We start from the raw sequence: 13301 nt of genomic DNA, 5'->3' as shown, positions 1-13301 counted from the left end.
TATAAATGCATTTTTAGAGAGAAATGATTGTAATTATTAGAATGAATGAATTACAGAGGAAATACGTTAATATATCAAATGCACTATTGACGAGAAATATAACGAGGCAATGTTATAATAATAATAATGATAACAGTAAAGTACACTTAGAAAGTGAACTGTCTGGGTTCAATCCATGAACTAAATCCCAGATTTAACTGTATGCTTCATACTCAGGAACTCAACCAAGCATACAGTAGGAAGTCAACCCAGTAAAGGTGCAATCTACTTTCAGTCCCGTGTGACGGCACAAACATACATACACTCAAAACTTATTTTCCTTTTCTTTCATTTTTGGTCAGAGATGAAACTACAGATTGCACTGTATTCAAAACAAGTGATGGTCATTTTTGGTAACATTTATCATTTTCAGTCTGTAAAACAGCCTTCACTATGCAGTGCTACATGTGCTCTGACTATTAACTACATGCTGGATTTGAAAGCACTTATTTACCAGAACATAACACACACTCTCTCTCAGGGGAGAAAAGAGAGGAGGCTAAAGAAAAGAGCACTGTGATCATTTGATTGATTTTTACATAGAAAATGAGGCTACCAGACGAGTAGGGAGAAAACACATCTTCTGAAGTGGACAAACAAGGTTAAAGTGTCTAATGTTATGTACAGGAACAAACAATGGTTAAAGTGTCTAATGTTATGTACAGGAACAAACAATGGTTAAAGTGTGTAATGTTATGTACAGGAACAAACAATGGTTAAAGTGTCTAATGTTATGTACAGGAACAAGACATTTTCACCACACCCACATACTTGAGTAGATGTGTTTTTCACAGTGATTTCTTCATAAAATCTTCTTTGACAAGCTTTCCTGGTGAATAGGAGGGCATGTATGCTATTTAGAAAATGGAGGCTTTTATAATGACAAAAGTAAGACGCTCCCAGTTGCTAGGAAGATAACCTTGAAGGTGTGTGGATGGCAGTCTAATATTTTCAGAGGATTTTTACACTAAATATATGCATTGTTTTCTGAAAGAAACATGGAGAAACAAATAATATGCATCACCTGTTAAATAAACCAGTCTCAGAGCATTTGAAATGTCGGGGTCCAGTTTAATTACATCGGAAGCAGTTCATTAGCCATTTAACACACTGGATAATGATGATAACACACACAGTACGAGATGATGCAACGAGTAGCTTAAATACTTTGTACTAAAACACTGTGTTCCTATCACACTGGCCCTATGGATGGACCTTGTTTAGTCTGTTACACTGGCCCTATGGATGGACCTTGTTTAGTCTGAAACACTGGCCCTATGGATGGACCTTGTTTAGTCTGAAACACTGGCCCTGTGGATGGACCTTGTTTAGTCTGAAACACTGGCCCTATGGATGGACCTTGGTTAGTCTGAAACACTGGCCCTGTGGATGGACCTTGTTTAGTCTGAAACACTGGCCCTGTGGATGGACCTTGGTTAGTCTGTTACACTGGCCCTATGGATGGACCTTGTTTAGTCTGAAACACTGGCCCTGTGGATGGACCTTGTTTAGTCTGAAACACTGGCCCTGTGGATGGACCTTGTTTAGTCTGTTACACTGGCCCTGTAGATGGACCTTGGTTAGTCTGTTACACTGGCCCTGTAGATGGACCTTGGTTAGTCTGTTACACTGGCCCTGTAGATGGACCTTGTTTAGTCTGTTACACTGGCCCTATGGATGGACCTTGTTTAGTCTGAAACACTGGCCCTATGGATGGACCTTGTTTAGTCTGTTACACTGGCCCTATGGATGGACCTTGGTTAGTCTGTTACACTGACCCTATGGATGGACCTTGTTTAGTCTGAAACACTGGCCCTGTGGATGGACCTTGTTTAGTCTGAAACACTGGCCCTATGGATGGACCTTGGTTAGTCTGAAACACTGGCCCTATGGATGGACCTTGGTTAGTCTGAAACACTGGCCCTATGGATGGACCTTGTTTAGTCTGAAACACTGGCCCTATGGATGGACCTTGTTTAGTCTGACACTGGCCCTATGGATGGACCTTGGTTAGTCTGTTACACTGGCCCTGTGGATGGACCTTGTTTAGTCTGAAACACTGGCCCTATGGATGGACCTTGTTTAGTCTGAAACACTGGCCCTATGGATGGACCTTGTTTAGTCTGAAACACTGGCCCTATGGATGGACCTTGGTTAGTCTGTTACACTGGCCCTGTGGATGGACCTTGTTTAGTCTGTTACACTGGCCCTGTGGATGGACCTTGGTTAGTCTGTTACACTGGCCCTGTGGATGGACCTTGTTTAGTCTGTTACACTGGCCCTGTGGATGGACCTTGGTTAGTCTGTTACACTGGCCCTGTGGATGGACCTTGGTTAGTCTGTTACACTGGCCCTGTGGATGGACCTTGTTTAGTCTGTTACACTGGCCCTGTGGATGGACCTTGGTTAGTCTGTTACACTGGCCCTGTGGATGGACCTTGGTTTGTCTGAAACACTGGCCCTGTGGATGGACCTTGGTTAGTCTGTTACACTGGCCCTGTGGATGGACCTTGGTTAGTCTGTTACAATGGCCCTGTGGATGGACCTTGGTTAGTCTGAAACACTGGCCCTGTGGATGGACCTTGGTTAGTCTGTTACACTGGCCCTATGGATGGACCTTGGTTAGTCTGTTACACTGGCCCTGTGGATGGACCTTGGTTAGTCTGTTACACTGGCCCTGTAGATGGACCTTGGTTAGTCTGTTACACTGGCCCTGTAGATGGACCTTGGTTAGTCTGTTACACTGGCCCTGTAGATGGACCTTGGTTAGTCTGTTACACTGGCCCTGTAGATGGACCTTGGTTAGTCTGTTACACTGGCCCTGTAGATGGACCTTGGTTAGTCTGTTACACTGGCCCTGTGGATGGACCTTGGTTAGTCTGTTACACTGGCCCTATGGATGGACCTTGGTTAGTCTGTTACACTGGCCCTGTGGATGGACCTTGGTTAGTCTGTTACACTGGCCCTATGGATGGACCTTGGTTAGTCTGTTACACTGGCCCTGTGGATGGACCTTGGTTAGTCTGTTACACTGGCCCTGTGGATGGACCTTGGTTAGTCTGTTACACTGGCCCTATGGATGGACCTTGGTTAGTCTGTTACACTGGCCCTGTGGATGGACCTTGGTTAGTCTGTTACACTGGCCCTGTGGATGGACCTTGGTTAGTCTGAAACACTGGCCCTGTGGATGGACCTTGGTTAGTCTGTTACACTGGCCCTATGGATGGACCTTGGTTAGTGTGTTACACTGGCCCTGTGGATGGACCTTGGTTACTCTGTTACACTGGCCCTATGGATGGACCTTGGTTAGTCTGTTACACTGGCCCTGTGGATGGACCTTGGTTAGTCTGTTACACTGGCCCTGTGGATGGACCTTGGTTAGTCTGAAACACTGGCCCTGTGGATGGACCTTGGTTAGTCTGTTACACTGGCCCTATGGATGGACCTTGGTTAGTGTGTTACACTGGCCCTGTGGATGGACCTTGGTTACTCTGTTACACTGGCCCTATGGATGGACCTTGGTTAGTCTGTTACACTGGCCCTGTGGATGGACCTTGGTTAGTCTGTTACACTGGCCCTGTGGATGGACCTTGGTTAGTCTGTTACACTGGCCCTATGGATGGACCTTGGTTAGTCTGTTACACTGGCCCTGTGGATGGACCTTGGTTAGTCTGTTACACTGGCCCTATGGATGGACCTTGGTTAGTCTGTTACACTGGCCCTGTGGATGGACCTTGGTTAGTCTGAAACACTGGCCCTATGGATGGACCTTGGTTAGTCTGTTACACTGGCCCTGTGGAAGAACCTTGGTGAGTCTGTTTTACGTGTTGGTACATTTTTAAGGTTAAATGACTGATGTTTTTAATGTCTCTCTCTTGGTTTTTCTCGCTCCCCCCCCCTCTCTATGAAGTCAGGTGGTTTCTCTACCATCAAGTCCTGTACAGTGCTTTTCTCTGTGTTGTCATAATGTTCTGTTCACTGTTGTACTCTGCTGTGCCGCTTCAAGTTTGTGCCTTGACTTGACTGTGTGGAACTCTCCTGTCCTTAGAAGTGCTCACACTGGTAGACTGAAATTATATATTTTTCTCACGAGATAGACACACACACACACACACACACATTAACACAGACAACAGCTGTATTTGTGAAGGCCATATAGGACACGTAGAAGCAGTCAGGTCAAATTGTTTCTGTTCTGTACATTGGATACGGTGGGGTGGGTGAGTTATGTTGTTCGTTTTGGAAGCGCTGTCCCCAGCTGCAAGATCTTTCCCATGCAGTGAATAAAGCCTACTGCTGACCTGTCTCCACTTTAGCCTCGTCCATTCTCCTGAACACTCTCACACACGGACACACCACTACCTCTGATCGACTCTGGCAGGAATTCCCTAGTAGCGAGTGTTGCACTTCACTGAAAGCTAAAATAACCATCATCTATCGCAGCTGGGATTCAAATATTTAAAGGGCAGATGCGATTCCACGTCATTATCCAATGAAAATGTCAGTGAAATGCCAACCTGTCGACAGAAAACTGTATGTGTGTCTGTGTGTCTCTCTCTGTATTTGTGTGTGTGTGTGTGTGTGCGTGTGTGTGTGTGTACTATACCAGTCAAAAGTTTGGACACACCTACTCATTCAAGGGTTTTTTTTTATTTGACTAATTTCTACATTGTAGAATAATAGACATCAAAACTATGAAATAATACATATGGAATCATGTAGTAACCAAAAAGGTGATGGTGTGGGGGTGCTTTGCAAGTGACACTGTCTGTGATTTATTTAGAATTCAAGGCACACTTAACCAGCATGGCTACCACAGCATTCTGCAGCAATATGCCATCCCATCTAGTTTGCGCTTACTGAGACTATAATTTGTTTTTCAACAGGACAATGACCCAAACACACCTCCAGGCTGTGTAAAAGCTATTTGACCAAAACGGAGAGTGATGGAGTGCTGGCTCAGATGACCTGGCCTCCACAATCACCCGACCACAACCCAATTGAGATGGTGTGAGATGAGTTGGACCGCAGAGTGATGGAAAAGCAGCCAACAAGTGCTCAGCATATGTGGGAACTCCTTCAAGACTGTTGGAAAAGGGGGTTCCGGTGACACAATCTAGTTTTTCACACTGCACATCGGTTGGGTATCCCCCCCCCCCCTAAATTCAAGTATTTACTCTGAGCATTGTAATAAATTACGCAAAAAGGAAAGGGGAAAATAGGAAAAGGTCGCGGAGCTACAGCAGCAGCCCGTAACAAGACAGCAGAAGATATAATCATCGATGAACCCGAGATGGCTAATGCCAGCGCAAATAAGATAGCAGCAGCAAAAGAACCCTCATTTCGTGAGGTGATAAAGGAGGAATTGCGTGAGGCGCTCACAGGCTTACGAAAGGAACTTCGAGAAGATGTAAGAAAATAACTAAATGAGTTCAAGAAGGACATTAACCAGAAACTTGGAGAAAACAAAGAAGAACTTCACAGCATATCTACAAGAATGGGTGTTAGGAATTTTATGAATAATGACTAAACAATATCCCCATTTTAAATAGAACTGTAACTAAGTAAACTTATACTCTGTTTTGTTATATCATATTAACAATATGAATTCACAAGTGAGGGATTGTGGAGCCTGAAACAGGGGGTAATTACATTAAATAAATACCATTCCAGACAGGTTGGAGAAGATTGGAAGTGTTTTTTTTAAGTAAGCAGAAAGGGTCATTAACATATGGTTGAACCGAGTCAACTTAGCTCTAGAATGTTCAGATAAGGCAGTATGTGTCTTCTTAGGTTTTCCATTAGCTGGAACTGTCTGCTGAATGGTGATGGATAAAAACTTTGGAAGGTTTATCTCAAATCAACTTTTGATAAGATAAGCAGGCAGATATGGTGAACAGGTTTTTATTTATTTATATCGATGCATCATGGGAAATTTATGGTCATAATAAGTCTCAATGTAAACGGGCTGGGGAGTGACATCAAGAGAAGTAAGGTCATCAGTCTCAATGTAAACGGACTGGGGAGTGACATCAAGAGAAGTAAGGTCATCAGTCTCAATGTAAACGGACTGGGGAGTGACGTCAAGAGAAGTAAGGTCATCAGTCTCAATGTAAACGGACTGGGGAGTGACATCAAGAGAAGTAAGGTCATCAGTCTCAATGTAAACGGACTGGGGTGACATCAAGAGAAGTAAGGTCATCAGTCTCAATGTAAACGGACTGGGGACTGACATCAAGAGAAGTAAGGTCATCAGACATCAAGAGAAGTAAGGTCATCAGTCTCAATGTAAACGGACTGGGGAGTGACATCAAGAGAAGTAAGGTCATCAGTCTCAATGTAAACGGACTGGGGAGACATGACATCAAGAGAAGTAAGGTCATCAGTCTCAATGTAAACGGACTGGGGAGTGACATCAAGAGAAGTAAGGTCATCAGTCTCAATGTAAACGGACTGGGGAGGACATCAAGAGAAGTAAGGTCATCAGTCTCAATGTAAACAGACTGGGGAGTGACGAAAGAGAAGTAAGGTCATCAGTCTCAATGTAAACACTGGGGAGTGACGTCAAGAGAAGTAAGGTCATCAGTCTCAATGTAAACGGACTGGGGAGTGACATCAAGAGAAGTAAGGTCATCAGTCTCAATGTAAACACTGGGGAGTGACGTCAAGAGAAGTAAGGTCATCAGTCTCAATGTAAACGGACTGGGGAGTGACATCAAGAGAAGTAAGGTCATCAGTCTCAATGTAAACGGACTGGGGAGTGACATCAAGAGAAGTAAGGTCATCAGTCTCAATGTAAACGGACTGGGGAGTGACATCAAGAGAAGTAAGGTCATCAGTCTCAATGTAAACGGACTGGGGAGTGACATCAAGAGAAGTAAGGTCATCAGTCTCAATGTAAACGGACTGGGGAGTGACATCAAGAGAAGTAAGGTCATCAGTCTCAATGTAAACGGACTGGGGAGTGACATGGTCTTCCACAGGAAGTTACATTATTTAATGTAAACGTGCCCCCAGGGAGTGACATGGTCTTCTACAGGAAGTTACATTATTTAATGTAAACGTGCCCCCAGGGAGTGACATGGTCTTCTACAGGAAGTTACATTATTTAATGTATACGCACCCCCAGGGAGTGACATGGTCTTCTACAGGAAGTTACATTATTTAATGTATACGCACCCCCAGGGAGTGACATGGTCTTCTACAGGAAGTTACATTATTTAATGTATACGCACCCCCAGGGAGTGACATGGTCTTCTACAGGAAGTTACATTATTTAATGTATACGCACCCCCAGGGAGTGACATGGTCTTCTACAGGAAGTTACATTATTTAATGTAAACGTGCCCCCAGGGAGTGACATGGTCTTCTACAGGAAGTTACATTATTTAATGTATACGCACCCCCAGGGAGTGACATGGTCTTCTACAGGAAGTTACATTATTTAATGTATACTCACCCCCAGGGAGTGACATGGTCTTCTACAGGAAGTTACATTATTTAATGTATACGCATCCCCAGGAAGTGACATGGTCTTCCACAGGAAGTTACATTATTTAATGTATACGCACCCCCAGGGAGTGACATGGTCTTCCACAGGAAGTTACATTATTTAATGTATACGCACCCCCAGGGAGTGACATGGTCTTCTACAGGAAGTTACATTATTTAATGTATACGCACCCCCAGGGAGTGACATGGTCTTCCACAGGAAGTTACATTATTTAATGTATACGCACCCCCAGGGAGTGACATGGTCTTCTACAGGAAGTTACATTATTTAATGTATACGCATCCCCAGGAAGTGACATGGTCTTCCACAGGAAGGTGTTTGATTTAATTGCCACAGAAACCTCTGGCACTCTTATATGTGGAGGCGACTTTAACACAATTTTAAACTCAAAATTGGACAGCACAAATCAAAATAGGAAAATTAGTCTCGTTGCTAAAAAGATCAATAGGATACTGCAGGATCTAGGACTGCTCGATGTATGGCACGACACCCACAAGACCGATAAGGAATATACTTTTTACTCAGCCCGCCACACTGAATACTCCAGGTTAGACTATTTTTTCATGTACAGTGCAGATAGACACAGGCTTAAGGATTGTAGGATCTGGCAGAGCGACTTATCAGATCATAATAGAGTTTACCTTACTCTACACCTTGATAGCAAACCAAGAAATACTATATGGAGACTTAATACAAGCATGCTGAATGATCCAGCATTCAAGGAATCAATAAAGTCAGAATTGAACATCTATCTGGAGAATAATGATGGGGAAGTATCTCCTGCTATATTGTGGGATGCAGCTGAGGCGGTAATTAGAGGAAAGATCATAGCCACATCATCTCTCAAGAAAATGATTAAAGCACAGAAACTGCTGAAATGACAGGAAACGCTGTTCTAAGAAACTTAGAACGATCTCATAGTCAATACAAAGACCCTCTTATATTATGAGAGATTCAAAAGGTAAAACAGGAAATTGACCAGATTTATAGAGAAGAAGTAGAGAAAAAGCTCAGGTTCCTGAAACAATTATATTATGAAGCAGGCTCAAAAGCAACCAAATTACTAGCATGGGGACTCAGGAAACAACAAGCACAGAATACCATTTTCAAAATAAAAGACCCCAAAACAAAGAAAATCACATGCAAATTATATGAAATAGAGAATGCATTTGAATCATATAACACACATCTGTACAAGCAACCAGAGAGGGCAGATGCACAGACAATAAAGCATTTTTTTTAACTCTCTTGATCTCCTCTCAATTCGGACAGAGCAACATGATGGACTACCTTGAGAAATATCCACCGAAGAAATTAATAAACAATATCTCAACTAAAAGTAAACAAGTCTCCAGGCCCTGATGGCTTCCCTTCAGAATGGTTCAAGACCTTCAGAGAACAACTAACACCTCTACTTAATGCCCTGATGGCTTCCCTTCAGAATGGTTCAAGACCTTCAGAGAACAACTAACCACTCTACTTAAGGCCCTGATGGCTTCCCTTCAGAATGGTTCAAGACCTTCAGAGAACAACTAACACCTCTACTTAAGGCCCTGATGGCTTCCCTTCAGAATGGTTCAAGACCTTCAGAGAACAACTAACACCTCTACTTAAGGCCCTGATGGCTTCCCTTCAGAATGGTTCAAGACCTTCAGAGAACAACTAACACCTCTACTTAAGGCCCTGATGGCTTCCCTTCAGAATGGTTCAAGACCTTCAGAGAACAACTAACACCTCTACTTAAGGCCCTGATGGCTTCCCTTCAGAATGGTTCAAGACCTTCAGAGAACAACTAACACCTCTACTTAAGGCCCTGATGGCTTCCCTTCAGAATGGTTCAAGACCTTCAGAGAACAACTAACACCTCTACTTAAGGCCCTGATGGCTTCCCTTCAGAATGGTTCAAGACCTTCAGAGAACAACTAACACCTCTACTTAAGGCCCTGATGGCTTCCCTTCAGAATGGTTCAAGACCTTCAGAGAACAACTAACACCTCTACTTAAGGCCCTGATGGCTTCCCTTCAGAATGGTTCAAGACCTTCAGAGAACAACTAACACCTCTACTTAAGACCTGTTTTAACTGGACTCTGCGGGAGGGGGGTCCGGGCAGCCGAGCGGAAATGGAGGAAAACTCGCCTCCCTGCGGACCTGGCATCCTTTCACTCCCTCCTCTCTACATTTTCCTCCTCTGTCTCTGCTGCTAAAGCCACTTTCTACCACTCTAAATTCCAAGCATCTGCCTCTAACCCTAGGAAGCTCTTTGCCACCTTCTCCTCCCTCCTGAATCCTCCTCCCCCTCCCCCACCTCCTCCCTCTCTGCAGATGACTTCGTCAACCATTTTGAAAAGAAGGTCGACGACATCCGATCCTCGTTTGCTAAGTCAAACGACACCGCTGGTTCTGCTCACACTGCCCTACCCTGTGCTCTGACCTCTTTCTCCCCTCTCTCTCCAGATGAAATCTTGCGTCTTGTGACGGCCGGCCGCCCGCTTGACCGTATCCCCTCCTCTCTTCTCCAGACCATTTCCGGAGACCTTCTCCCTTACCTCACCTCGCTCATCAACTCATCCCTGACCGCTGGCTACGTCCCTTCCGTCTTCAAGAGAGCGAGAGTTGCACCCCTTCTGAAAAAACCTACACTCGATCCCTCCGATGTCAACAACTACAGACCAGTATCCCTTCTTTCTTTTCTCTCCAAAACTCTTGAACGTGCCGTCCTTGGCCAGCTCTACCGCTATCTCTCTCAGAATGACCTTCTTGATCCAAATCAGTCAGGTTTCAAGACTAGTCATTCAACTGAGACTGCTCTTCTCTGCATCACGGAGGCGCTCCGCACTGCTAAAGCTAACTCTCTCTCCTCTGCTCTCATCCTTCTAGACCTATCGGCTGCCTTCGATACTGTGAACCATCAGATCCTCCTCTCCACCCTCTCCGAGTTGGGCATCTCCGGCGCGGCCCACGCTTGGATTGCGTCCTACCTGACAGGTCGCTCCTACCAGGTGGCGTGGCGAGAATCTGTCTCCTCACCACGCGCTCTCACCACTGGTGTCCCCCAGGGCTCTGTTCTAGGCCCTCTCCTATTCTCGCTATACACCAAGTCACTTGGCTCTGTCATAACCTCACATGGTCTCTCCTATCATTGCTATGCAGACGACACACAATTAATCTTCTCCTTTCCCCCTTCTGACGACCAGGTGGCGAATCGCATCTCTGCATGTCTGGCAGACATATCAGTGTGGATGACGGATCACCACCTCAAGCTGAACCTCGGCAAGACGGAGCTGCTCTTCCTCCGGGGAAGGACTGCCCGTTCCATGATCTCGCCATCACGGTTGACAACTCCATTGTGTCCTCCTCCCAGAGCACTAAGAACCTTGGCGTGATCCTGGACAACACCCTGTCGTTCTCAACTAACATCAAGGCGGTGGCCCGTTCCTGTAGGTTCATGCTCTACAACATCCGCAGAGTACGACCCTGCCTCACACAGGAAGCGGCGCAGGTCCTAATCCAGGCACTTGTCATCTCCCGTCTGGATTACTGCAACTCGCTGTTGGCTGGGCTCCCTGCCTGTGCCATTAAACCCCTACAACTCATCCAGAACGCCGCAGCCCGTCTGGTGTTCAACCTTCCCAAGTTCTCTCACGTCACCCCGCTCCTCCGCTCTCTCCACTGGCTTCCAGTTGAAGCTCGCATCCGCTACAAGACCATGGTGCTTGCCTACGGAGCTGTGAGGGGAACGGCACCTCAGTACCTCCAGGCTCTGATCAGGCCCTACACCCAAACAAGGGCACTGCGTTCATCCACCTCTGGCCTGCTCGCCTCCCTACCACTGAGGAAGTACAGTTCCCGCTCAGCCCAGTCAAAACTGTTCGCTGCTCTGGCCCCCAATGGTGGAACAAACTCCCTCACGACGCCAGGACAGCGGAGTCAATCACCACCTTCCGGAGACACCTGAAACCCCACCTCTTTAAGGAATACCTAGGATAGGATAAGTAATCCCTCTCACCCCCCCCTAAAGATTTAGATGCACTATTGTAAAGTGGCTGTTCCACTGGATGTCATAAGGTGAATGCACCAATTTGTAAGTCGCTCTGGATAAGAGCGTCTGCTAAATGACTTAAATGTAATGTAAATGTAAATGTGGGTCTCCCACCGTCATGGAGAGAGGCCATCATATCTGTAATCCCAAAAGAGGGTAAAGATAAGAAGGAATGCAGTTCATATCGACCTATCGCAATTCTTAACACGGATTATAAACTATATGCATCAATTGTAGCCAAAAGAATGGAGAACATAATCCCAGAATTTAATGATGGAGATCAAACTGGTTTCATACAAAATAGGCAGACACAGGACAATATAAGGAGAACACTACATGTCATGGACCACATTACTCAGAATAAGACAAGTGCAATATTAATCAGTCTAGATGCAGAAAAAGCATTTGATTCAGTGGGATGGGATTACCTATTCCAAGTTATGGAAAGATTTGGTTTCAACAAAGAAGTGACACAGTGCATCAAAACACTATATTCGCGTCCGACCGCTAGAAAAAAATTGACATTTGTCACGAACAATAAAATTAGAGCGAGGGGCAAGAAAAGGCTGTAATCTTTCACCCACGCTCTTCTCCTTGTACCTAGAACCATTAGGACAGGCAATAAGACAGGACCCAACTTTAGAGGGAGTAACAATAAGAGGCAGTGAACATAAAATATGAATGTATGCTGAAGACCCTCCCACAGTGACACAATGGATAGACATTGTAAAAGAAAGACACCGCATGGAGCATATGACCTTTGAACACAAGAGGAGAGAGATCAGGAATACTGGGAAAATGCATTTCGTACTTGAAAAAGGTCTAATTCAAAGATGTAACTAATATGATGAAGGTATGACGTGCACTGTAACTGACAGATCTTTTTTGTTGTTCTTTTGTTTTACTTTATTTGTACTTCCGTTGTGTTCCTACAATAAAAACAAAGTATATAACTTTTTTTTAAGACTGTTGGAAAATCATTCCAGGTGAAGCTGGTTGAGAGAATGCCAAGAATGTGCAAAGCTGTCAAGGCAAAGGGTGGCTACTTTGAAGAATCTCAAAAATAGAATATATTTCGATTCGTTTAACACTTTTTTTGGATACGACATGATTCCATATGTGTTATTTCATAGTTTTGATGTCTTCACTATCATTCTACAATGTAGAAATTAGCATAAAGAAAACCCCTTGAATGAGTAGGTGTGTCCAAACCTTTGACTGGTACTGTATGTGTGTGTGTCTTGGTGTGTGTTAGTGTCTCTGTGTGTATGTTTCTGTGTATTTCTCTGTGTGTGTGTGTGTGTGCGTGCATGTCCTTGTGTGTCTCAGTGTGTGTGTGTCTATGTGTGTGTCTCAGTGTGTGTCTCTGTGTGTCCTTAGGTAGGTGTAAGAGCCCGACCCAGTGACTAGCCTGCATTCTCTCTATATATATATATATTTAGAGCCAGACATTGTCAGCTGGAGATAACACAGACTGCAGACCCCCTAAATAGAATGACAATCAAACACACACACACACACACAAATAATAACAGATTTATAAGACGAATCAGACGTGCATCCATTGTCCATCTAAAGAAACAGATCTTTGTGTGTGTTCAACCAATTGCTGCACATTTGTATCTGGACTTGGCTGGACCCCAGGCTCACAGGGTTAATAATGTTCCTCTGAGAGAAGCTGTAGATGTCACAGGGGTGTAAGGTGTCAG

The 13301-nt window shown here is 44.7% G+C and overlaps 1 protein-coding gene across 1 annotated transcript; it reads right to left on the bottom strand.

The window, feature by feature from the left end:
• Positions 1–651: 651 nt before the first annotated feature.
• LOC127924381 (cysteine-rich, acidic integral membrane protein-like) lies at positions 652–3875 on the bottom strand. The gene is made up of 10 exons (XM_052509093.1): positions 3864–3875; positions 3125–3256; positions 3017–3088; positions 2657–2908; positions 2189–2620; positions 2045–2080; positions 1867–1902; positions 1723–1794; positions 1507–1578; positions 652–1398 (listed from the first exon to the last, which is right to left on the bottom strand). The coding sequence occupies exons 1-7, from the start codon at positions 3873–3875 to the stop codon at positions 1891–1893; spliced, it is 948 nt and encodes a 315-aa protein (XP_052365053.1). The 3' UTR covers positions 652–1398; positions 1507–1578; positions 1723–1794; positions 1867–1890.
• Between the last annotated feature and the right edge of the window lie 9426 nt (positions 3876–13301).

This window comes from Oncorhynchus keta, unplaced genomic scaffold, assembly GCF_023373465.1.
Source record: "Oncorhynchus keta strain PuntledgeMale-10-30-2019 unplaced genomic scaffold, Oket_V2 Un_contig_3981_pilon_pilon, whole genome shotgun sequence".
Taxonomy (NCBI): Eukaryota; Metazoa; Chordata; class Actinopteri; order Salmoniformes; family Salmonidae; genus Oncorhynchus; species Oncorhynchus keta.
The sequence above is the reverse complement of the archived record's forward strand: the minus strand, read 5'-3'. Positions and strand labels throughout refer to the sequence as shown.